Below are 26,668 nucleotides of genomic sequence, written 5' to 3'. Positions count from 1 at the left end.
CGCATTTTTAGAAATCGCAAAAAATTGCGATTTCTTGTATTTTTGACTGATGCATCCCAAATAGTGATTTAGGAATCGCAAACGGCCGAATTTTGAGATTCGCACCGTTTGCGATTCCTAAATCACTTGATGCATGTGGCTGTATAACTTTGCCGCCACCATGCTGAGTGATGTCATCAATGATCTAATTTCAGAAGTCATCAGTGATGTTTTCTCAGTTATGTCATAGAACATGTCATGAGTGATGTAATATTGGAGGTCATAAGGAGTGCATGGCGAGGGTACAAGCTATCGTTACTATAACTGGCAAATTTCAGAGTTTTTTTCCTTTAAAATGTTACATTTTAGCTGACATTTTACCTACCTATAATGTCACTTTAACCTTTGTTTTTAATGTAAAGTAAGATATTATTGCCATATCCAACTATGACGTCACTTTAACCTTTGTGTTTTTCAGTCAAATGAAAGTTTTTTTTAATGTAAAGTAAGATTTTATTACCTAACGTAAATATGCCACCTCTGCCATTCAAGGCCTTCTGCAGTGTGCAGACTGGTCAGAGGCCCAGGCCTGTGGACAAGACACTTGATCACTTCCCGTCGTCCAGCCCCTGCGAACAACCTACCACCCTACCACTGGCAACTCCACCCAAAGGACAACCCCCACACTTATCAATGGAATCAGTAGTCGCTGTAGAACAGAAACTAGTTATAATTTGATCAGATACACCAACCTGGTACGTCCTGGGCAAAAGATTTTATCTTCTGACTTTTGTCCTTTATGTCCCAATCCACCACACCAGTACACTTCAAAAGCCCCCCAGGACCTGAAGGAAGGCACATAGAGATCCACATAGTGTCAGGTAGAGCCAATTCCAGGTCCAGTTACCTCTGATCAGCTGGGAAGTTGCATAGAAGGCCTCTTGGAGCTTGTAATATCCCTGTAGCTTAAACAGGAGGTCAGCCTTATGACCCATGTAGTCCGCTTCTTTGTCCTGGATAAAAGAGGAAGAACAGATCTAGTGTTCTAGGCTCTTCTCAGGTCTTAGACAGGAGATTTAGTCCTGTTCTGATCATCCACAGATCCAGGAGTGTTCTGAAGTGGGCGTCTGGAGATGCCACATTTATGCCTGGCACATGCTAGTGGATGGGAATGACCCCTGGGTCCACTCTAATCAATAGTGTAAAGGTTCCTGGGTCTAAGCCTACTCACTTTGGGCATTTACATGATGGCCGGAGTCGTCAGCCACACTAAGCTTGGGCTCTGAGGGCTGGATGTATATGTGGGGAGTTTACTATGATAATCCTAATATCCTCCCACATCCAACACTAAAATCCAGTTTGATGCAGGTCCTGCAGTCACTACAACCTCGGAAACAGAAGTCTGGTGGAATAAAAGCTGAGTTTTCTGCAACCAGATAGTTGATCAACACAAATTATTTTTCCATTCTGTTTCTTTTCTTTGAAATGCACCCCGAACTTCATATGTAAAGTCAGCTGACCTGTCAAACAGACTTTGACACTGTAATGTCAAAAAGAGTGCCACTGGGATTGGGCCTGTCTGGCTGGGGGTACAAAAGAAGGGCTCTACCCAAGTGTTAGCTAACGTTTGCCTATGACAGAGGAGGCCTATTTGAAGTGCGCCCCAAGTATTGTATGAATAACCCCAGCAGACCTGTCAAGCAATGACATTCAAGCACGATTGGACACCTTAATGTCAAAACAGATCCTCTCAGCCCCATCCTGGGTATTCTGTCAGGTTCAAACGGATCATCTCTGCCCATTCAGGTCAACCCTTTGTTTGCTTCTTTGGGCAAGTTCACACCTCATTAACACCTATTTAAATGCTAATTACTGGTCGTCAGAAGTAGGACAACAAAATGTTAATTTAACTTCCAGGGACGTCAGGCACAACAAAGGTAACTTTCTAAAAGTCATCTTTCTAAAATATGTAGTACAAATCCAACTTCACCTGTGAGTTGGGCTTGTAAGCAGTATGTCAGAAAGTTGAAAAATAACATTTGTGGCTGGTTCTTAGCCATAGATAACATTTATTAAACTTAAAATTGTATCCCATTGTTTTCCCATAGAAAAGCCAACAATGCTATAGTGAAAATAGCTTTTAGTTTTTTTCACAGTAAGAACATGTTTAACATGTTTATAGGTTCTGCTTTTAAATTCCATGTACCCTGCCTTATGGGCAGTAAGGCCTACTTAGGGATGACCTATTAATATTTAAAAGGAGTGATGAGGCCTGTTAAAAGGGAGTTATTTTGACAAGTTTTAAATTTGCAGCTTTAAAGCTGCTAGCCTGGCTACAATGGTTATGCCTGTAAACAGGTTTTACAGTCCTACTGCAGTGGGTGGCATAACGAGTGCTGCTGCACACTGTTAGCATTTAATTTACAGGCCTGAGTACACTTGGTAGCATATACTAGGGTGTTATAAGTAAATTAAATGTGCCAAACAAGAGTGTACCAGACTTATTGTTGAAAGGAGGAGCACAAGCACTATAACACTGGTTAGCAGGGGTAATGTGCCCAGAGTTCTAGAGCCAGCAAAATTAGGAATAAGTAAAAAGGCAATAAAATCCAAGGCGACCGTGTAGAAAGCAAAAATTTCCAACACCAGCCTTCTCCTGTGTCCGAGGCAGAAGAGGGTTATCTGCTAATTGTAAATGTGGCACATATACTTGTATCTGATAGAGACTTCTGTGTGCAGATTCCTTACCTATGAATTTCCCAGGCATCAGACCGTATCCAGAAACATTTGCGTTTGGCTCTGCGTGGCGTCATCGTCAGTGCCGGATGTGACGTCACTGTCCCCTATATAGATGTCACCCAGGCGCATGGACTTCAGTTCTTTTGTTTCTGCGCCATTTAGCACTGATCTAGAGAAGAGCTACTCCTCGGTTTCTTTTTTACAGACTTTTTTCAACGTTTTGTCAAATAATTGTTTTTTGTGTGTCAAGGGATGACCTCTAGAAGTGAAGGTTTTGACCCATGTGGCATCTGTCACTGCACCATGTTGGTCACGACCCACACCTCGTGTGCCTATGGTGTCTTGATCGTGACTCAAAATCATGCTCAGACTGCCGGGCCATGGCGCCAAAGGCTTTGAGGAGTCAATCCATGAAGCTCCTTGCGACCTGGCAGTCAACCCCATTGAGCTCAACTCTTCTGTGGTCCTGGCAAGGAAGAGAAGGTCGCGGGACCACTCCAGGAGCTCCAGGTCCTCTTAGTCATACTCAAAGTACGCAAGACACTTGGGGAAGAGGCACAAGAAGAAGAATCTAAGCGGACTTTGACTTCTTCCATTGAGGATTGATGAGGAACATCGATGTTCCAGGCACAGTGCTGCAGAGCCAGCTTCGACTTCTCGCCTCCCCCTGTTTCCCGGAGCCGGAGCGACCCCCCGCTCAGGTAAGAGAGTTTTACGAGGCCATGCGCTAAGTATTCGAATGGACTGACCCCTCTGGGGTGCCATTCGGGCCCGCGTTGTCTGAGTAGGCCCCATAAGGTTCCGCACCAATGGCTCCCACCTCGGCGTCTGTGAGGTCTCATGGATCCGATTCCGTATCGGCGCCGGTCAGGCCAACGCAGCCTTCCCCTGTTCTGGTTCTGAAGGCGATCCTCCCAGTGCCACCGGTGCCCACCGGCTGCGCCAGCCCCACTCTGAATCACAATGACTCGTGATGGGAGAGTAGTGGAAGGGGTCTTTGCACCCTTTAGAAGAACAGGTAGACACCTCTGTGAGGATTTGGAATAGTATGAGGAGCTTGTGGAGGCCAGTGATCTAGACACCTCTCCAGATACTGGTACACTCTCTCCACCTACTATGGCTATGGAGGAAGAGGCATCTTATGCTATGGTGCTAAAAAGTGCAGCAGAGATCCTTGCCCTGGAACTACCCTCTGTTCAAGTCAAGACTAATCTCTTGACTGAAGTGCTTCAACCCCGGGATCCCTTATTTGAACCCCTTTTGCCCTTTAATGAAGCACACCGCCATTGCCTTTCCCAAGTGATCCAGGTTGCCTCAGCCAACATCCTATCCCTGAGAGCTTGGTGGTCCAAGCCTCCATGTCCCACGGCGCGTTCCCTTCCGCCCCTGCACAGGGAATCCAAGAGGCTGAATGCTCTTGGGAAGAAGATGTTTTCTTCCGATAGCCTGGCATTGCGGTCGGTGAAGACCGTATGTCTTTGGGCAGTTTCTCACACACCCTTTGGGTAATTGTTGCGCAAGTGGTGCCGCAGTATCCGGAGGAAGTCCGGGCCATGCTCTCCCAGGCACTGAAAGATGGGAGAGCTCCAGCAAATGTTACCAATAATTGTGGTTTGGATACGACTGACCAGCTGGGTAGATTGGTTTTGTCGACAGTGGCCTTACAGCGCCACACCTGACTAAGAACATCTGGATTCTTGGGGTATATATAGACTAACCTCATGGATGGGATGGGGCGGCCATCTAGGAGAGGTGGAGATCAGAGGAGTCTGGTCTCTGGCGGAGTCGGGCCTCCCCATCATCCTATTGAAGCTCCGGGCAGTATGATTTGAATTGAAGTGTTTTTTCCCTCTGTCAAGGGAAAGTTGCTGTAAGTGTTCACAAACAAAATGACCTCCATGTGGTACGGCACCAAGGAGGGCGGTATGGGGTCGTGGAACCTTTGTCAAGAGGCCCTACGCCTCTGCACATGGCTGGAACAGCAGGGCATAACGCTGATGGTTCAACACCTGGTGGGTTCCCTGAACGCCAGAGTGGATGAACTCAGCCGGTGATGCCTCGCGTATCAAGAAATGGCGTCTCCAATCGAAGGTGGCACAAGGTCTCTTTCAACAGTGGGGAGAGTCTTGGTTAGATACGTTCGCCTCCGAAGAGAACATGCAATATCAGCAGTATTGCGCATTAGAGTTTCCAAGGTGGCTATTGCTCGGTGCCGTTTTTTGTTGCGGGTAGAGCTAAGGCCTTCTGTACGCCTTTCCGCCCATACCACTTCTGCCTAGAGTTCTCAAGAAAATCAAGAATGACCGGGCTCAAGTCATTCTTGTGGCTCCAGACTGGCACGGACGGTCTGGCATCCTGAGCTTCAACTCTCCTCCTACGTGTGTGGAGATTGAGCGGCGACAGTTGACTGCTTTGAACTTTCTCCTGAAGTCTGTAAGGTTATCTTGGCAGCCAGGCAGCCATCCGCCAAGATGGTATATGCCTGCCTTTGGCAAAAATTAGTAAAATATTGTACTGAAAGATCTCGTGACCCTCTTTCTTCCTCTCTTTCTGATAATCTTCTCTTTATTCTTACCCTTGCACAGCAGGGCTCTGTTATGGGCACTGTCAAGGGTTATATTTCTACTCTGTATGCTTTTCTGCGACTGCCTGACCATCCCTCTTTATTCAAGTCCCCTATTGCAAATAGTTTCCTGAAAGGGCTTGTACATATGTTTCCCTCTACGCCCTTCAATATGCCTCAGTGGGATCTGAACCTCGTTCTCCCTTACCTCATGTGTGCTCCCTTTGAGCTGCTACATAATTGTCCCCTCGGTTGCTTACCATCAAGACAGCATTTCTAGAGGGAATATCATCTGCCTGTGGGGTGAGTGAGCCTGTGGGGTATCATCCAAGCCTCCCTATCTCATGATATTTCTGCATAGGGTGGTGCTTTGCACCTGAGCCTCTTTCCTTCCTAAGGTGGTGACCCCATTCCATCTGAGTCAGTCGGTCACCTTGCCCACCTTTTTTGCTTCTCTGCATCCCTCCAAGGAAGAGGAGTGTCTCCATTGTCTGGACACAAAAAGAGCATTGTCATTCTACCTCGATCACACAAAAGAGTTCTGGGTGGACAACCAACTCTATGTGGGTTATGCGGGAGCTAAAAAAGTTTGGGCAGTGCAGAAACTAACTATTTTGCGCTGGGTTGTTATCTGTATCAAGATCTGCTATGCCTTTGGCTAGGAAGCAGCCTCCTGAGGGCCTACAAGCTCATTCTAACAGGGGGAATGAATGTGACCACGACGTTGGCACGTGGAGTGCCAAGCTTGGACATTTCCCAAGCTTCAATGTGGGCCTCACTGCACAGGTTTGCTAAACACTATTGCCCGGATGGTCAGGATACAGGGATGGGATTTTTGCATGTTTGGTTCTCGAGCATTTCTAGTTTAGTAATGTGTCCGCAGCCTACCACCAGGAAGTATGGCTTGGGTATCTATTAAAAGGTAAGGAATCTGCAGCTAATAGTCTCTATCTGATGAACAAGTTACTTACCTTTGGTAACGCATTATCTGGTAGAGACAATATTTAGTTGCAAATTCTTTACAGAGCCACCGTGTCTCCCCGCTCTACGAACTCATTTATAGGGCTAGGGTTGATCCCATAAAAGAACCCTAGTTTGGACACACACTAGTCAGTTCACTTCATGGTTCTGCACTTCTGGCTTGGAAAACGTGAAAAGTAACTGATGTCCGCACACTTTGGGTGGCGCCTATATAGGTGAGCGCGACCTCACATCTGGCGCCAGCAACACCACGCAAAGCCAAACGGAGTCCCCCAACAGCGCGCAGGGGTACTGCTCACATAAACATTTCTGGATCCAGTCTGACACCTAGGAAATTCAAAGGTAAGGAATCTGCAGCTAGATATTGTCTCTACCAGATAATTCCTTACCAAAGGTAAATAGCTTGTTCATTTGTCACGCTTTTCTGCTTGCCTCCAATGTAGCCCAGTGTATGGTTCATACCTTATGTATCTGTTGAGTAGGTGTAGGAAGTGGAATGGATAGTATTACCTGTAATGTACCTTTTTCAACTTGATCTCTTTCCATTCCTATCTTACATAAGGTTACGTAATTGTCAGGTTTAAGCCATTATGCTGCTCAATGGGAGTGTGCAGAGAGGAATTTGTTTTTCTGGTTCAACAAAGCACTGTTTGTTCAAAAGGTAATGTGAGACTATCCAATCCTGGGATGCATCTCAGCCCATAACGATCTAGAAAGCAAGGTGGATAGTTATGTGGACAATGATTGTTAAGTGTAATGGGTATATTAGTGAAAAGATATAAATGTTTAGAGAGAATTGTTATTTTTATTATGGCAATAATTCCATTTAGAAGGGAAGACTTATCCACTCATCTCTTTTAGCTTCTAATTAGATAATGACTGGCCCATGATTGTCTCGATTTAATTTCATACGCAAGTGTTTTACTGATCAAGTTGCTTAGCATGAGTTAGTATTCACTGTTGATGTGCATTGTTACAGATGTCAAAGGAAGAAAATTTGCATCCAACCCAGTTGACGGTAATGCTAGAGTGTGTGCAAAATGTTATATTTTCTCTGATTACAGGTGGAAAGTTTGTGTTAGGAATTTTTATAAAAATAGTAATGTGGTCTGCTTATAAGGAGATCAACATTTTCTAGTATGTAACGGAATACCTTTATTGTAATGTAGCTGGGTTACGTATTTTTGGAGGCCGCCTATTAGTAATCGAATTTTTTTGATGGACATCTCATGAGAGAGACCAAATTTGGCCTAACTATAATACCCAGAGGATCTTCTTCCTGCACCTGGGCCATTTTTGGTGCCACAGTGTTTTGAATTAAGAAGACAGAAGGAAACTTTTGAGAAGAGATGATAAAGTTGAAGAAAATTGACTTGATCTCGAAAATGTTGAGTTTGAGTGCTTCAGTACCAGCCATATGTTTTGATGTTAAATGCTTCAACTTCATCTTCATGTCAAATGCTTCAACTTTGAAGTGAGGCTCATTTGTGATGGATTTCTCAACGTTAAATGTCATCTTTTTGACGTAAAAAATTCCATTATAGAAAGTGAAATTGTAGCTATGGTACATTTCATCAACGTCTGTATCTTCAACATCGATGAGCAGAGCGGAACAGCTGCATTGTTCTCCTTTCTTTGCCTTAGATTTTCCTCGCTGAGAGCCCCTGGAAGAGGAGAAACTAGCTAGTAGTAGGAGTCACTTCTTTGGCCATCCCTGCAGATTCTGCATCTGACTTTCTGATTCTCTGGCTTGTGATAGAATCTTACCGTCTTCCTCTCAGGTGGATTAATTCTCGAACATTCACTGTGTCTGAATGAGGGAAGCAAACGACACATAAACCATGTGGTTCTTTCTCAGCTTTATTCATGTTGCATTCAGGCCCCTTAAGAAAAAGAGATGGCATGGCTAAAAACAATCATTTAAAACCACAGGGTTCAGGCAGAAATTAAAAGCAATCCTGACTTTAAAAGATGGTAAGTGTTGTGGTAAAGCAGAAGATTGCGACCGCGGTATCTTTTAAAAAAAGCAAAAAGGTGAAAGTCCAGTATTCGTCTAACAAGAGTGTTGCAGTACTTTGTTGCTACTTAACTATGTTTGCGTCATGTGAACACTAATGCATAAAATAATGCATCTATGAATCAGAAACAAGAACTGAAGAAATTCAATACATGATGGGATAAAAAATATGCTAATGACCTTAAAGGACGGAGCGGCATGCAATTTGGCTAATTTGCTCATTTATATTTTGTTTGTCTTTCCTGTTGGCACAGAGATGTTCATTTTCAGATACTCTTATTATGGTTCAATTGGCTATGTTTAAAAAGAAAAAAATTAATTAAATTCAGCAAATTTAGCATTGGGTAGGCAGCAGTGTCCTTATGCATTTATTATCCCCAGTTTATAGATAAGATTTGTATTTCATGAAACTGTTTGGCAATCCCTGCAGTCCCATGATGGAGAACTAGGATTGAAGGTGAGTACCTTTTCCTTCCTTGGATGCTAGGTCCATTGAGTGTGGTCAAACAAGGCTATAAACAGTGCATCTGGTTACTCTTACTTAACCCCTTCGATGCTCATGACGAGCTCAGCTCGTCATGAGGCACGGTTGAGCTGTGCTGATGACGAGCTGAGCTCGTCATGAACAATCGGAAATCTGGGAATGCAGCACCGGGGGAGAATACCTCTAGCAGCCAAGGTGTTAACACAGATTCACCTTGCTTCTCTATTTAATTTGACATGTTTGGAAAACTGCTCATTCCTAGGACTGAATTGACTGGGATGTGAGAATTATTATAGGTTACTCACCATTGTAACTGCTATATTCTTTAGTCTATCAGTCCATCCATCATCTGTCCTTGGCCTAAAATAGTGCTACGAAAAGCGGATAATAAAGTAGAGAAATGTTGGAGGCAAGTTGGGCGGCAACAGTAACAAATCCTTTTAGTTAATTTATTTTATGCTATATTTAATTTATACAATGCGCGGCTACTCGAAAGTGTCCCGATGCTTGCTTCAGAAAAAGAAAAATGCACACCAATCAGAGACTACAAAAGCAACGTTTTTTGTTTTTTCTTAAACAACAGTGGGTCCTGGGTGGCCCCGAAGAGCCAAGGGCAGCATGTTCCAGGCCAGACCGGCTTTGCGCACAAAGGAATTCCCACCTAGCCTTTGGCAATTAAACCTAGGGGTCTGTATCAACAGCTGAGCAGAGGAGCACAGTTGCCTCCCTGGTATGTAGAAGGCAAACCTCTTCTGCAAATAAATAGGGCCTAGGCCGTAGAGAGCCCGATGAGCGATAGACAGCATTTTAAATTTCAGACGAGATTCAACTGGAAGCCAATGCAAGGAGCGCAGGTGGGTGCGAACACTATGCCTTGATGACAAACCCAAAAGAATTCTGGCCGCCGAGTTTTGGACTACTTTCAGTTTCTTGGCAAGAAAACCCGGACTGCCAACCAGGAGGGCGTTGGCGTAGTCCAAGCAGGACAAAATCAGGGCACCGACCACAGTTTCTTTGGCACTACCTGGCAGAAGGGAAAGAAACTTCCTCAAGGTTTTCAACGTGCCAAAGCAGGTAGGCCAGCTTCTTCACTTGTGTAAAAGAATTCAGATTTTCAACGAACCAGATGCCAAGGTTTTTTTCGGCGCCTTTGCCCGCAGTAGGTCGTGGAAAACCAGGAGGCCAAAGCCTTTCTCTAAAATCCATTGAGAAGGAGCCATGCAGAAGCACTTCAGATTTTCCTTCATTACATTTCAGCTGTGCGTTCGCCAGCCAATGAAAAACTGAAGACAAACAATGTTGTGCAGCCACAACCGAGTCATCCTCCCTGCTCCAAGAAAACAAAAGCTGGGTATTGTGAGCGCATGCCATCACTTTAGCCCCCAATGACTCCGCAAGATTAACCAGCGGAGTCACATAGATGTTAAAAAGCAGGGGCCTAAGTGATGACCCCTGCAGCACACCAGTAGTCACCTGCGTAGGCACGGAGGAAGCCAGACCTGCTGCGACCGTCCTTCCAAGAACGACCTGATCCAATGCAGAGCCGGGCCAGAAATACCTATTTCTGATAGACGGTCAAGGAGCAGGGAGTGGGGCATGGTGTCGCAGAGGTGCATGCTCTCATGCTTCTTCAGCTTAGTTTCCAGGCTCCTGCAGTGCTGAGGGCACTTACTGTCCCAGCTACCAACCTATGGGACAACAGGCTATTTGTTGGTCTGATGGGCCTGGGAATAAAGTAGATACTAGAGTGAGTAACATTTACTATTCTGCAACTACAGGAGTGCTTGGCCACATTGTCTGAGAAATTTACCATGTTGACCCTGAGAAAAGAGAGATGGCTACAAGGTTGTCTTTTATTTTGTAGGGGGTTTACTGACCAACTGAGAAAGATTTCAAAGGATGCTGGAATGCCCATCCAAGGCCAACCCTGCTTCTGTAAATATGCTCAGGGTGCGGACAGCGTCGAACCGATGTTCCGACACCTCAAGAACACATATTCAGGGCTCCAACTTATCATTGTCATCCTGCCAGGAAAGACACCTGTGTATGGTAAGGAAACACACAAATAGTGTGCTGTTTAAATCGATATGTGGAAGTCACTTTCTTAGTCATTATGGCCACAGTTTTCTGGCATTCAGCTGTGGTTAAAATCATACATTGTGTTTATGTTGCTTCTGTATGTATTTTATGTTCTTGCTGCTGCAGAATTCACCTTTTGATATACTCTCGATAGACTACAGTGACCATGGCCATTTTTTCAATGGAGGGAACCTAGGTAGTTCCTAATAGGAATAATTTATTGTGACTATTTGTTGAGGAATCTTGTTGAGAACCAGATACCCCCATTCAACCACTATGTCAACAGTTGCTTTGGACCCATTCCCACTGGTGGCCATATTGCATAGCTTGCTTTGGGGCATTGTAATGCAAACCAAGCTATTTTTGCTCATGTTCCGCAGATATACCCCAACATTTTCATTTTCACTTTGAGGTAAGTCACCTGACGGACTACGATTAAAGGTTCTTACCACAAAAAAAGCTATATGAAGGAAGAATCTGGGAGCTGGAGACCAAGCTATTTTTGTTCATGTTCCGCAGATATACTCCAACATTTCCATTTTCACTTTGAGGTAAGTGACCTTGAGGTAATTCGAATTTTATATGACCAGGTATGTCCCCTATCGTGTACCCCAACGTCCCATGTATGTGCATGACCTCCGTGCATTTTCCCTCCATGACCGAAAATGAAGACGCAAATGCATTTGCGTCCAACGTTAACATGTCATCTACCAGATCCACCATGAATGATTCGATAATTCAGTCTTTAAACATGCCATGCCAACGTCTTTACATGGTGCACTTTTAACGCAAAGCCATGTTTTCCTGGCTCTGCCGAGCTAGGCCCTGAATTGAGGCTCCGAAGTCTCTTCTGTCTCCGAAAGCTGCCGTTTAGGTATGCATCCCTGACCTCTGCCTTACTTCCTGCTCAGCGAAGCGGTGCCCGGCTTGGTTTGGTCTGCCTGCCTGCCAAGACAGTATTTTGCCTTCAGTTATCTGTTCAGCCTCCTCGAAAACACATTCCAGTCTAGTGAAATAGGTAAACATATTCCCGGCTGCAGAGTAAAGGGTCCTGCCTTCCTGTCTCCTTGCAAGCGATTTACAGCGCCCGTTACCATGGTAGGCCCATGGCCCCCGCGCATTGTACCAAGACACGTATGCACTCCCTAGCATTCAGTGATGTATGGCCCCTGCCCGAGAGACCTTTTACTTCAGACAACACATCCTCCAAACATAAGATATCAGATAGGTTATAGGTATAGGTCGTTCTGACATCCCAGACACCGAGACTCTTCTACTAGAGCTAAAGTCAAGTCCCCCAGCTCTCCCCAGTTACACGTCCTTTCCACGTCATGCCAGTTGCGCGCGCATATAGAATAGAGGTTTCTGCTGACCCTGCAGAATCCTCCTATACATCCACCCACTTATGACACTTCTTGTGACGTTTTCTAGCACACACCTCCGTGTACCTCTATTACACGCCTTCTTTTACGCCCATATGTTCTTATCTTCTTCTTTTCACTTGTCACACCTACTGTATTCAATGCAATTATACTGTTTTACTATATATAATGTGTGATGTTAATAAACTATGAGATTGTCCCTTCCTGAACCTTAGTGGTGATGGAACCCGATGTCCCCTGCCTCAAGGCATTCCATTAAAGCCCGTATGACTCAGATACCACGGACTCTGCCTCTCATTTTATTGAGCTATCCTTAATGTTATTTTATGCATAGAAAAATAGTCCGGTAATTTTATTTACCACATAATCTGGCGCCCGAACAGGGACCCCTCCCCTTCACCACGCGCCGGCGATGTACGCAGGCCCCTGACCCCTTCTGCGGCTGTGACGGACGTCTGCGCGCACCTGCGGGTTTTCCTGCTATCTCCCTCAGGCCCACGGAGGAGACGGAGACTGCGGTCCGGCATCCAGACGAGGCGGTGAGGAATGCGGAGAGTCCCGACCAGAGCCCAAGCCGAGAGAGCAAGGTCCGAGGTATCCAGAGGCCCACCTGTTCCGAAGCGCATGCGTAGGAGAAGTCGTAGTCCAGTCCAGTCCAGTTTCCGAGGCCTTCAGTTTTTGCTTCCCGGTGAGTACCGTTGTTGGGAACGCATCTAGACGGGTTCATTAAATTGTGCCCGGTCAAGACAGGTCTGGGTACACAGACCTGGTCCAGACGTGTTCACTTTTGAATACGGTAATGACGTGTCTCTTTAGGGGACCGGTATTGTCTGTACTGTTTTAGCAGTGCATCTAGTGATTCAGAATTCTAGTATTGTTTTCTCGAGATTTTCAGTATTGCACTTTATGTATCAGGTAGTATCTGTTCGAAATGTTTTAATGTGGTTTTATGTCGTGGTATGAATGATTGTTTGCTATTTCATACTGTGTTTATTGTGTTCACGTTCAAGTCAATTCGAAAAAGCCACTGTTCTCGAAATTACGTCAGATAGGAACTAGGAAAGGGATACTCGAAGAAGCAGTTCCCGTCCCGCCTAGGGACACTCCAGGACACTTTATGTACCACAAGCATGGCTTAGATGCCATACTGTATCTAGACTTGTGGGTCGATTATACCAAGGATCTGGAAGAGAAATATAAATGGCCCGTTTCAGGGACATGGGATGCTGAATGCATCATGAGAGTAGAAGAAGCATTATGGAAAAAGAAAGCCAGACAATCCCAGAAAGATGCCATAGAATTATGGCGTAAAGAAGCGTATAGAAGAACAGAGAAAGAAATCAGGAAAGCAGAGAGAAGTAGAGAAGAATCTGAAAAAGCCAAAGAAAGAGAGTTACTAGAAGAAGGAGAACGAGTCAGAATAGAACAACAAGACAGACAGAGAAATGCCCTTATTACATGCATGTATCCTGTTCTCGCCGAGGGCCTGCCCAAGGCGACCCCGGAAGTATCATGTAACTTGCCACCACCATTGGTCCCGACTAAACTCCGTCACAAACAGACCGCAGCGGACATTTTCCTTTCTTCCTATTTAGATGATGTAGCTCCAGAATATACCAATGTACGCGTACCACCTGCTAATAACATGCATCAGCCTATTCAGCCTGTTCATGGCACGATTCCCCCACTCCCTCAAGACTCGACTCCCCCACCCATTGTCACTTCCCATCCTGTCACTACTACTGTTACTGTTCCTCCTGCTGTCGGTCCTAACAATCCTTTTTCTACACTTACAACCCAGAGTCTGCCTACATTACCTACACCTACTGCACACGCTATGACACCAGTAGCAACAGCACAGCTAGCTGATGGTTATGCTTCCGCCTCAGGAGGCGCCGTAGGAGGTGCCCCTGTCACCCCGCCTCAAGTTAAACGCATGACGCTTAGAGAAGCAGTATTACAACGTACACCCAAAGTTGCGACATTCGCAGCCCTTAAAAAGTACCTTACAGATTGCAGATACGATCCAGTACCAGGCGAAGACGAGATGATACTATACTCAATACGTTTACGACGAGTCACAAACTATTTGGCTATTCTACCAGATATGAAAGAACATCTAGATAATATATACCATTTCATTAGAACAGGGGAGAAATCAGAATGCATTCACGAGGCCATGGCACACAACAAGGTAGAGACACAAAAGATGATCCTACAGTTTTTTGTTGTTGTTTTTTTTAAAAACCTTTATTGAGCCTTCACAGTTGTTACACAGCTTGTCGCCTACAACCCAACTGGGCCGGCCGCCAAGTAAGTACCAAATAAGCGAAGAAACCCTTATTACAATACAATTGCGCCTGCATTCTTTGAGGACGTGAAGGTAATTATCTAGAAACAAATTGTGAAGGAAAAGTGCGAATGTTCCATGCTGGGTGTATGAGGTTTTAATTTTCTGTTTTATACCTAAAGAAAAAACATTCAGAACTTCGGGAAGGAACATTACGATCAATATAATAAACTTAATGCCAGTTAGAAGTGAGCGTAGTCCTGAGTTAGGGCCAACAGCACGTTGCCCTTCATGCTAGGTAAAGTGTGAGCCGTCCCTCTCCACTCCCCCTCCCCTCCCGGTGCACCCCCCCGCATCACTCAGCCCCCCCAGCCCATTCAGTCTTCTTCGTCTGAGTCTATTGTGTCATCTTCAGGAAGTGGATCACAAATCTCGCCCCTGTACGTGTTCCATGGGGACCACACTTTGTTCCACTTGGCCGGGCACGCCCTGTTCAAATACACTGCCCGTTCTGTGACCATGGCCCTGTCCATATTTACACACCATTGTGAGGCCATCGGTGGGTCCGCCACCCCCCAGCGCTGCGCGATATCCCTCTTGGCCATCATCATTCCTAGCGTTACCCAGAGGCGGCCATGCCGGGACAAGTCGGTTGGGTCCCACACATTGAGAAGGCAGCGTCGAGGTTCAGGGAGCACTGAGACCTCCAACACCTGTGACACAGTGCGCAAGACCTGACACCAATAGGATTGTATAACTGAGCAGTCCCAGAGTGTATGGAAGAGTGTGCCCTCCTCCCCACAGCCCCGCAAGCAGAAGGGATCAGGGGCTCGCTGTATGCGGTGAAGCAATGTCCTGGTGTAATATGTTCTATGCAGAACTTTGAGTTGGATGAGTCTCATTCTAGAGGATATGCCCGCTTCCTTAGGGGATGCCAGTGCCTCGTTCCATTCATGTTCATCCATCTCGCCCACGTCCTGCTCCCATTTCTCCTTAAGAGGCACTAGTGGGTCTGGGGAATTGTTAAGGAGTTTCCGGTAAGTGAGGGAGGTGGCCTTTTCCACCATGTAGTCAGTCAAAAGGCGATCCTCTAGCGGGGATGACTCGGGGGGAGTTGACCCCGCCGGGACAGCCGCCAGTAACGCGTGACGGATTTGGACATATCGGTAGGTTTCATGTGGCCCCAGGTCGAAGAGTTCCTTCAGGCGGTCAAAGGTAATGATAGCCCCACGGTCCCACATGTCCCCCACTGTCGAAACGCCAATGTCGTCCCAGCGGGAGAACCCCTTACTGGTCCGAAGGTTGCCTAAAGCACGTGAGTCCCAGAGTGGAGTGAGCTTGGTGATTGTATCTTTCCACCCTAGCGCAGCGGTGGCTGCATGCCAGGTAGCTACTGTGAGCCTAGTGGGCCCCTTCAATGACCTGAGTTTTCGTTTATCATAAAGCGGGGCTAGCAGGGTGCTGGTACCCAGTTGGGCCCTGTCCGCCTGGAATGCTGGGTCAGATTGCGATGCGTGCAACCATTGATTGATCGGTCTGAGCTGGGCCGCCCAATAGTAGAGGTGGAGGTTGGGAAGTGCGATGCCACCCTCGTACCAGCTCTTGCATAGCTTGGCGTGAGCTATCCGCGCTGGGCGGTTACCCCATAACAGACCAGAGACCACTGCCGCCACCTTCTTGAAGTACCTAGGGGGCACAGCAAAAGGGGTATTGTCCAGAATATATAGAAAGCGGGGCAGGGATTTCATCTTAAACAGGGCTGCTTTCCCCAGCATCGTCAACGGTAATCCCGCCCAGAAGCTTGCATCTCGCCTGAGGCGGTCCAGTGGTGGCGCTAGGTTCAGTTTTTCGTATTCCGCCGGGTCACCTGTGACGTGAATACCGAGATATTTAAATGAGGAACCGGCTAGTCGCAGAGGGCAGTGTGGACCAACCGTTGGGTGGCTGCCCGTCAGGGCATACAATTCGGATTTACTCCAATTGATAGTGTAGCCCGACACCTCTCCGTGGTCATTGCAAATGCGCAAGAGGGCCGGTATGCCGTGATCGGGATCTGTCAGATATACCAGCATATCATCCGCGTAAAGCGATATGCGGTCCTCCCAGCCCTCCCCCCATGTAATCCCTTTAAGCAAGGGAGTAGTCCTGATGCGGATCGCCAAGGGTTCCAGTGATAGCGCAAATAGCAGGGGGGAGAGAGGGCATCCTTGTCGGGTGCCCCGCCTGAGTGGGAAGGAGCGCGAAATGTGGCCGTTCGCTACCACATGTGCTACTGGTGCGGTGTACAGCAGTTTGATCCAGGAGATGAAGACGGGACCGAATCCCATGTATTGGAGAACCTCAAAGAGATAGGCCCACTCCACCATGTCAAAGGCCATCTTTGCATCAAGGGCCAAAATGACCGCGGACTCGCCTATGTCATCCGCTTTAGCCAACACCCCATGCACCCGTCGGAGATTGAGCGAGGTGTTCCTGTGGGGCATGAACCCTGACTGGTCCGGGTGAATAAGGTCAGATAGATGGGGCATGAGACGATTTGCCAGAAGCTTTGCTAGAATTTTGCTTTCCGCGTTAAGTAAAGATATAGGGCGGTACGAGGAGCATTCCTCCGGGGGCTTACCGGGCTTAGGAATAGCCACTATTGTGGCCGTTCGTTGGTCCAGTGGGAGCACCCCCTTAGCACGGCATTCTTCGTACATTCGGAGCAGGTATGGGCCAAAAACGTCAGTGCGGTCTTGAAACCATTCGATTGGAATGCTGTTCGGCCCCAGCGCCTTGCCCGTATGGAGGGCCCCGATGGCGATCCGCAGTTCGTCAGCAGTGAATGGCGCCTCTAGCTCAGTTGCAGCCTCCGGTAGTAGTGCCGGGATGTTCAAGTCATACAGTGCGCTTTGGGCTGCAATCGCAGTGACGTCCCGTTCCGGGGTGTAGACTTTTTCAAAGTGGGCCGCCAGTGCCCCCACTATTCGATCAGGGTCAGTCTGAATATTCCCCTCTTCGTCTTTCACCTGTTGGATCCCCTTGGCGGTACCCCCTCTTTTGTCGAGCCAAGCTAACATTTTCCCCGCCTTGTCCCCAACATCATATACTCGATTTTGTGTGTCTGTGATGTGGCCTTGTGTGATGTGCCGAGCGTGGTCTGTATACAGGCGCTGGGCCAGCGCGAGTGCATGCAACGTGTCATCAGTGGGGTTCGCTTCGTGGGCAGTGGTGGTTTCGCGCAGTTGGAGCTCAAGCGCCGCGTGGTCAGCCGCCTGCTCCCGTCTGTGTGATGTTATAGAGCTGATGGCTTGCCCCCTTAGGACGGTCTTATAAGCCTCCCATAGGACCTCAGCCGAGGCTGCGGTAGGCTCGTTTTCTACGAAATAGTGTGTCGTGGCAGTCTGTAGGGCCTTCCTGACCTTAGGGACCTTAAGATAAGAGGCGTGCATAGGGAAGACGCGGTGGCGTGTTCGTGAGGTAATGGTGAGAGTCAGTGGGGAGTGATCTGAGATGCCCCTAGGGTGTATGAGCACCTCCTCTACGCGCTGTAACCCATCCCCTAACGCCAAGAAGTGATCAATGCGGGACAGACTATTGTGGACGGTGGAGTGGAACGTGTACTGTCGTAGTGTAGGGTGGACATGTCGCCATATGTCTACCAACCCCAGTGCCTCAAGGAAGCGCTGAAACCTGGAAGGACTCCCCGGGAGGGCGGTCGCTGGGAACCTGTCGAGTTGTGGGTCAGCAGGGGCATTAAAGTCCCCGCCTAGCAGGGTGTCTCCCTCGGGGAGGGATAGTAAGAATTCGCCCAGGGCAGGCAACATCACTGAGTGCAATGACGGCGGGATGTAGACTGAAACTATGGTCAGGGGGCGCCCGTCCCATTGACCAACCACTGCCGCAAAACAGCCCTGCGTATCAGTTCTAGTGCTGAGGGTGATAAAAGTGGAGGACTTCTTGAGTAGGATACCCGTACCCCGGGACCCGGTGGAGAATTCTGAGTGGGTCAACATTGTATACCCCCGTCTGTCCAGGGCCTTAGTGGCGCTACCCATTAAATGGGTCTCTTGGAGGAGTATTAGGTCAGGTTTATGACGTTTCACCTCGGACAAAACAAGGCCGCGCTTCACTCTATCACCTAGGCCGCGCACATTCCAGGCTAGAAGCTTGAGGGAGGAGCTGCCCAATCGCGTCTCCCCCGCACGCATCACGTTAGGTTGTACATCCACCACCATCGAACTTTAGAGACAGAAACCATCGGTACAGACCCCACCTCCCCAGCATTATTCCATTGAACATCATAGCACATTTTACTTTTTGTGATCGATATCATGAACTTCCCGTAAAAACGAACAATTCCCCCCCCCCAACTCCCCCCACCCTGCCTCCCTGCCAAACGGACTCAGAACTGCCCGCCACCCCAACTTAGCAGAGCGCTTATCCCATGCTAGAAACAGAGTACTTGCACGTCAGGGGAGAGTGTCCCCCAAAGCAGGCGGTCCCTTTGCTGTCCTCGGGTCGTCTGGGCCAGCGTCCACGAACGACTTGGTGAACAGTCAGAGTGGGAGTAAAGTCCAGGTTTCATGTTTTTGTCCCTCGCGGTAGTATCATTCGCCTCTAGCAGCTCCCAAGTGGTCTTGCGACGGTGATCCAGTCGCGCTGTCCCTGGTTGGAGAACGCGAGCCCGGCCGGCTCTCCTCTCCCGTCCTGTTGCGTCGGCGGTTGGAAGTGCGGTCCACAGTGCGCCAGCCATCCAGCCATTCCCTGGCATTCTCCGCTGAGTCAAAGAACCAGACCTTCTTATCGGCCACCACTCTTAGTCGGGCCGGAAACAACATGGAGTACGGCAGGTCTTGGTCGCGAAGTGATTTTTTAACCTCTAGGAATGTCCTCCTCTTGCGGGTGATCTCCGCCGTGTAGTCTGGGAAGAAAGAGATCCGTGAATTTTGGATTTGGATGGGCGTTGCCACCCTGGCTGCCTGGAGGACTGCATCGCGGTCTCTAAAGTTAAAGAGTCTCGCCAGGATGGGGCGCGGGGTGGCCCCCGGGGTAGATGTCCCCCCAGGGACCCGGTGGGCCCGTTCCACTGTAAAAAAGTTGGACAGTCCCTTCGGGGCCAGTTTATTCTTTATAAGGTCCTCAACATACAGATCCATGGCACCCTTTGTCTCAGACTCCGGCACCCCCAAGATACGGACGTTGTTGCGTCTGGAACGCCCTTCCTGGTCATCCAGCTTACTTTTCAGAAGTTTATTGTCCGCCTGCAGTCTCTCCATTGCCACTTGTAGGTCGGAAACGTCTTCTATTAAAGATTTAGTCACCACCTCCACCTGCTTCACCCTTTCGGTCATTTTCTGGAGGTCGGCTCTAATAAGGGTAACCTCCGCCGCGGTCGAGCCCACCGTGGCCTGTACCAGCTCCAGTGCTCGCAATACATCGTCCAGCGTGGCTTTCTTAGCACCGTCGTTGTCCGCGCCCTTCCCCAGTGATTTGCGCTGCTCAGGTTGGGTGGATGTCTGGTTATCGTAGGCATATTTCCCTAGCTTCGCCTGAGCGGCGGTCTGTCGTAGCCCCTTCCCCGCCATTTATCTCTCCCAGCGAGACAAAGTTTACGATGGAGCGGGCCGGACGCCCGTAGCCGTCCGCTTGAGGGAGGGGTATGCAGGGGGCCCAGACCGGGTGTGGGCCAGAGGTCGCTGACGCTGGCGGGGTGTCGCCGACGGCCGCTGAGCTGTTGCGGCCTCGGCTAGGCCAAGCAAAATGGCGACTGGTGCTGCACAGGTCCCTCGGCGTGTGTCGAGCGCAGCCATGGGGCACCGCTGCGTAGCGCCACCAGAGACACAGCGTGGAGGATGGAGTGGTCGGCGGGATGGATTGCCAGCCGAAGGCGTCGAGCGTTGTCGTCAGCGGCTACTTCCGGGTGGTTGCGCCGGGGAGGGTGAACTTCCGCCCGGCCCAAGGTTTCACTCGACACCGGTGCTTGCCTCGTGTCACCAGGCCTGTCTTCCGCGAGGGACGTGGATGAAGTTTCGTCCCGATGCCGGGGTCCGAGCGCTCCCAAATTTTCTGTGCTGGCGCCGTTCGGTCACCGCACCCAGGACACCCTCTTCGGACTGATCAGTGAGCGGATAGGCATGCGGATTGATGCGGGAAACCGCCTTGCTACGGGAGCCTCTCTAGGTTGCTGCCGCCATCATCGGCTGCTAGCCACGCCCCCCGATCCTACAGTTTTTGATAAATTGTTTGATAAGGGAACGAGATCGGCCAGATACAAGCAGAGAAGAGATGGATATGCTGATAAATTGGAGTAATAATATAGCTGATGGTAAACATAATAAAGAAGCTTGTATAGAATCGATGTACAGAAAGATCCGTAAGGAAATCGTAGTAATACACGAAAAAGAACAAGCAGCTAGGGAAGCCGAGAAAGAAGAGAATGAAATGTCCGAGGATGAAAATATAGATGATACAGAAGAAAATGCAGATAGAATAGCATACGTGGGTAGAGCAAGACCTTTTGACAGACCCATTCGCCTAGAAAACAAGAAACGTTTTCTTTCTCCCATACCAGAACAATGTTCCCTTGAACATTTATTCCAAGCCACTGACAAAATACTGAAAGAAAGAATAGGTTACAGCGAACTTAAGACCATGCATGATCAGGAACTAGCACGGTCAGCAGTCCAATGGGCTGGGAATAATAATATATATAAAGATGATTCAGTAGCGCAAACATTTTTTATTCTTTCTCCAGACGAACAGCGTTTAGCTGGTATGTACATGATCCAGCATCTCATTACACTATATGAGAGTCAACATTCTGATCCAGGTCCCCTATATAGTATACTGGAAGAATTACTCCTAAAAAGATGGAGAGGCCTAGGTACCGATTTAATTAATGTCATTTTAGAACAACGCCACAAGTACAGAACTTTCCTGACTCCACATTTCGTTCCTGTTCCACCCCCAGTAAGACATACATTTTACATAGACAGACAGAATCCCTTGTGTGAAGTTCATCCCGTCCAGACCCCAGGGGGTGAGCTTCAACGAGTATTTGTATACACACCCCTGACCAAAATGGAATTATTGGAAATGAAGAAATTAGTGCCCTGTCATGATAAAGACCCAGCAGGATTCCACCGTGAATTAAAAGACATGTTACTAATGGGAGATTATACGTATCCCGATATTCTTAAAATGTTAAAAGTACTGTTGCCGGCTGGCATTTACGAGAAACTGAAAGAGAAAGAATGGGAGGTGGGAGATAAAAAGATTGAATGGACAGTATTAGAAAACGAAGAAAATACACGAATCCCAGGTACTGGTCTCGGGGAAAAAGCTAAAGCATTACCAGGATTATTAGTACAGGTCTTGCCTAGGTTATAGGCAGTTAAAAAGGAAGACTGGGATGCAATCTCAGCCTGCAAACAGAAACCAGATGAAGACACTAGTGATTTTTATTCCAGATTCGAGAAATGTTTCATTATTAATAGTGGCCTGAAAACAAGTAGTGAATCATATCCACATCTTTTTGTGACCAAATTAGTCGAGAATTCCTTACCACAGGTTAAAAATAGAGTTCTGAAAGTCGAGAGTACATGGCAAGCTAATACTCCTTCCCAGATGTTACAGATGTTACAGTATCACCAGAACCGAATTAGAGAGGAACACGAACATGAACAGAGACGTATGAAAGACACGAAAATGAAAGTACTAGTTGCCCAGTCTGTTCCAGCAGACGGTCAGAAAAAAGGTACAGCACCGCCAGGTCATTCTGCAGCTCCCGTTAAAGGGAATTGCAATTATTGTAAACAGCCAGGTCACTACATCAACGAATGTACCGTTCTGAAATATAATATTGCTACAGGTAGGACGAAAGAAAGACCGCGTCCTCCTAGACAAGATCAGGTTCCGCAAAATGTTCCGCAAAATACACGACCGCCACAGAATACACAGCAAACAGTAGCTGTGCCCCAGCCCCAACCCATTGCGGCAACGCAACATGTTACACAGCAAATGTATCAGTATGCACAGTCAGATTACCCTGATTATCAACAGTACTCATGAAACAGCCTAGAGAGGGAGGTTGGCTTGCCTCTTATCGAGGTTCCTGTAGATCAAGAGGGTCCCTATGTACACAGTCAGGTATTAGGGAAAGACAGAAAATTTTTGATTGACACAGGGGCGAGCAGAACTACCATCAGTCATGACGAGGTTCCAGGGGCTCCCCTCTCAGGCTCACAGAATGTTTCCCTGGGTTTTTCAGGAAAGCCTATTATCAACGAAGTGTCAAAGCCAGTTTCCCTAGAAGTTGGTCCATTATCCCGTACTACAGACTTGTTACTTACGAAAGCATGTCGTGAAAATCTGCTTGGTAATAAACATTGAAAGCACTGGGAGCAGTGATATGTTGTTCTCCTGAAGGAGTGAGATTATTCTTACGTGATTTTAAAGGTCATTATGTGTTAAGAGATTTTGATCCACGATTGCAGAATGTACCACAGCATTTATGGGCACAAGGTCCAACTGATGTAGGTTGCATGCATATTACACCTTATCGTGTCACTCTCAAACAAGGAGTTGTTCTGCCCCGAATCCGACAATACAAATTGCCACCTGAGGCTGTAGCAGCCTTATTGAAAATCATTGACGAGCTCATTGCTCAAGGAGTAGTTGTAGAAACTGACTCCAATGTGTGTAATTCTCCAATCATCCCGATTCTTAAACGAACTGACCCAAATGCACCTCCAGTCTACAGACTGGTGATCGACCTTCGAGAATTAAATAAATGCATCATTCCCCAGTACCCAGTAGTGCCAGACATCTCTTCCCTGTTGACTGCTATTGATTCCGAAGCTGCGTTCTTCACTGTAATTGACCTCAAGAACGCCTTCTTTAGTGTTCCCATTCATCCGGAAAGCCAGTATCTTTTCGGATTCTGTTTAAATGGCCGAAGCTTTAAATTTGCACGTGCACCTCAAGGGTTCACGGAAAGTCCTAGTATTTACAGTCAAGCACTGAAACGACAACTAGACAGTATTCACATGCCTACTGACACTGCTCTGCTGCAATATGTTGATGATTTGTTAATCACTGCACGGACCGAACGTGACTGCGAACGCGCATCACTGACCGTCTTGTATTTTCTAGCCGAAAAGGGGCATAAAGTGTCCCCTTCGAAGCTCCAATTCTGTGCCCAGCAAGTGGTTTACTTAGGTCACTTGCTGTCCAAGAGGGGGAGACAGCTGACACCTGACCGCATCCAGTTGATTGCACATTTGCCACAACCCAAGACACAAAAGGAAGTACGGGCCTTCATTGGCCTCACTTCGTACTGCAGACAATGGATTCCTCAGTATGCATATCTAGCCAAGCCACTCATACAGTTGACAACACAGGAGGCAGCGACATCGACTGTCCTCCCTTGGACTCAGGAACATACACTTGCTTTTGACGAATTGAAGAAAGCCCTATGTCAAGCACCTGTTTTAGCGACACCATGTTACAGCAAACCTTTTACACTCTTTGTCACAGAACGCGATGGCACAGCATTGTCTGTCCTCACACAAGATCAAGCAGGAAAACACAAGCCCTGCGCTTATTTTTCTAGTACATTGGATCCAGTAGCCCAGGCACTGCCTGCGTGCCTCAAGTCAGTTGCAGCAACAGCCCTAGCTATCAGACAAAGCGACTCGATAGTATTAGGACACCCTCTGACAGTACAAGTTCCACACTCCGTGGAAGTTCTTTTAAACCGAACACAGACTCAACACTTAACCATAGCACGACTGACAGGTTATGAACTGACACTGTTTCAGCCACACATAGAAATTAGACGTTGCAACATACTGAACCCAGCTACACTGTTACCGTCAAGTACAGCAGATCCAGCACCACATGACTGTGTGGAAGTCATTAACACCGTAACGAAGCCCAGACAAGACTTGACTGATATTGCATTGACTGACCCCGACCTGACACTTTACGTGGATGGTTCATGTATGAGAACAAATACAGGAGAGTTAGTAGCCGCATATGCAGTGACCACTGAAACTGAAGTCATAGAAACACATCGTATTGACACACTGTCTGCTCAAGCAGCAGAGCTCATCGCTCTGACCCAAGCCTGCATACGAGCCAAGAACAAGAAAGTAAACATATACACGGATTCACAATATGCATTCGGAGTCGTACACGACTTCGGCGTTCTCTGGCAAGAGAGAGGTTTTCTGACCTCCCACGGTGCCAAGATACAGCATGGTCCCCTCATTCAAGCTCTGCTAGAAGCAATACACTTGCCTATCGCCATAGCCATCATGAAGTGCAAAGCACATACGAAAGTCACTGATTTTATTTCCCAGGGTAACGACCTGGCAGATCGAACAGCCAAGCTTACAGCTCAGACTCATACAGACATTCCAGCTGACACGTCAAAGACAGAAGTAACTTCACTGACACATTACATGACAGTTAAGGATCCCACACAAGATGTAATCGACATACAGACTCATGCCACTCCAGACGAAATTAAGAAATGGACAGAACAAGGAGGGGTCCAGACAGATCAGGGTTGGTTGACGAAGGGAAAAGCCACATGGTTCCTCCCCGACTCAATGGTTCAAGTTATCATTAATACAGCACATAGTCCTGCACACTTAGGAGAAAAAGCCATGTTAGACAGCATTCAGAATATATGGTTCAACAAGCATTTACGTGCAGCAGTGAAACAGAAAGTACGTACCTGTATGATCGGTTGTCAGTTCAATCCAGGCAAAGGCATTCCCGTGGAACAAGGTGGATTTCATCCTCCTGACCATCCTTTTGAAGTCCTCCAGATGGATTATATCCAGATGGACAGATGTCGCGGATTCAAATATGTCCTTGTAGTTGTATGTGCCCTTTCCAGATGGACAGAAGCATATCCAGTCCCAGATTACACTGCCGCGACCACTGCCAAGCAGTTGGTTCGGGAATTTTTCCCACGATATGGTTTGCCCCGTGTCGTGTACTCAGATAATGGACAGCCATTCTCGTCCGAGCTTATGAAACAGGTATCACTCCTGTTAGGTTACCAATGGAAATTTCACTGTGTACGACACCCCGAAGCAGCTGGTTTGGTCGAGCGACACAATCAGACTCTAAAAACACGATTAGCTAAGGTCTGTGCAGAAAAAGGCGTAGATTGGATGGTAGCCCTGCCAGTTGCCCTCTTTTATATGCGTATGGTAGCCCATTCCCGAACTGGTCTGTCCCCTTATGAAATTATTTTCGGTCGTCCCCCAAATATGTGGGGTACGCCTATGCCTCGCAAGATCACCGATGTTGAAAGTACTATGTTGACAGATTACCTAGCTTCCTTGATGTCTGCACTACAATCTTGTCGTTCACAGGTTGCGGCTGCCTTCCCGGACAACACCCAAGTGAAACCGCATGAAATCGTTCCTGGAAATTATGTCTACGTCCGTAACTTCGACCGCTCAAGCCCTCTGGAGCCCAGATGGAAGCAGCCAAAACTGGTGTTGATGACCACAAGGACCGCTGTCAAGCTGGAAGGAAGAAAAGGCTGGCTTCACTCAAGCCACGTGAAGCGTTTTTATGGACTGTGTCCAGAGACTATGATAAAGGACTGCCCCCTTTCAGACACTGACTCTAAACTTCCCCTGCTAGAAAAAACTCCGCAACAGGAGTACAGAGCCAAGTTGAGGTCTAGTAAGTCAGACAGCGTTTAATTGTTTAAGTCCCCCTCGGGTGAAGCGGTTAGACAGGTTTCTGACATGTATAAGATAGACCCACATAGTGAGAGAGATAGACAGAAAGTCAAAAGAATGAAATACTGTAAAAATTTGCACAGCAGATGTATTATAACGTTACTCTTTATGTTTTTTCTGAGTCTTACGATTATTGGTATAAGTTGGACATTACATATTTTCTTTCCTCCTCATGATTCACATGTACATACTTCTTTCAATGATACTGTAGAGCACACTTTCAGTGACCTGCCCCCACATGAACTTTCCTATCGACTTGCACTGCGCAACAACACTTTTATAAGTATGTTACACCATTCTCACCAGACCAGCAATGCCACCAATTGTTGGGTATGTGGCCGACTCCCTCCCTATCAGAAATACAAGGGAGCTCTGCCTCTCTTTCCCTATCCGTTTTCACA

At 47.5% G+C, this 26,668-nt stretch overlaps 1 protein-coding gene across 1 annotated transcript in view; it reads left to right on the top strand.

The window, feature by feature from the left end:
* LOC147731455 (protein argonaute-3) overlaps positions 1–26,668 on the top strand; it is a 1,378,491-nt gene that overhangs the window by 838,551 nt on the left and 513,272 nt on the right. Inside the window, exon 12 of the mRNA XM_086956497.1 lies at positions 10,628–10,812. Coding sequence (XP_086812623.1) covers positions 10,628–10,812 — 185 coding nt within the window. The remainder of the gene's footprint in view (positions 1–10,627; positions 10,813–26,668) is intronic.

This window comes from Lissotriton vulgaris, chromosome 2_1 (assembly GCF_964263255.1).
Source record: "Lissotriton vulgaris chromosome 2_1, aLisVul1.2, whole genome shotgun sequence".
NCBI lineage: Eukaryota > Metazoa > Chordata > Amphibia > Caudata > Salamandridae > Lissotriton > Lissotriton vulgaris.
The sequence above is the reverse complement of the archived record's forward strand: the minus strand, read 5'-3'. Positions and strand labels throughout refer to the sequence as shown.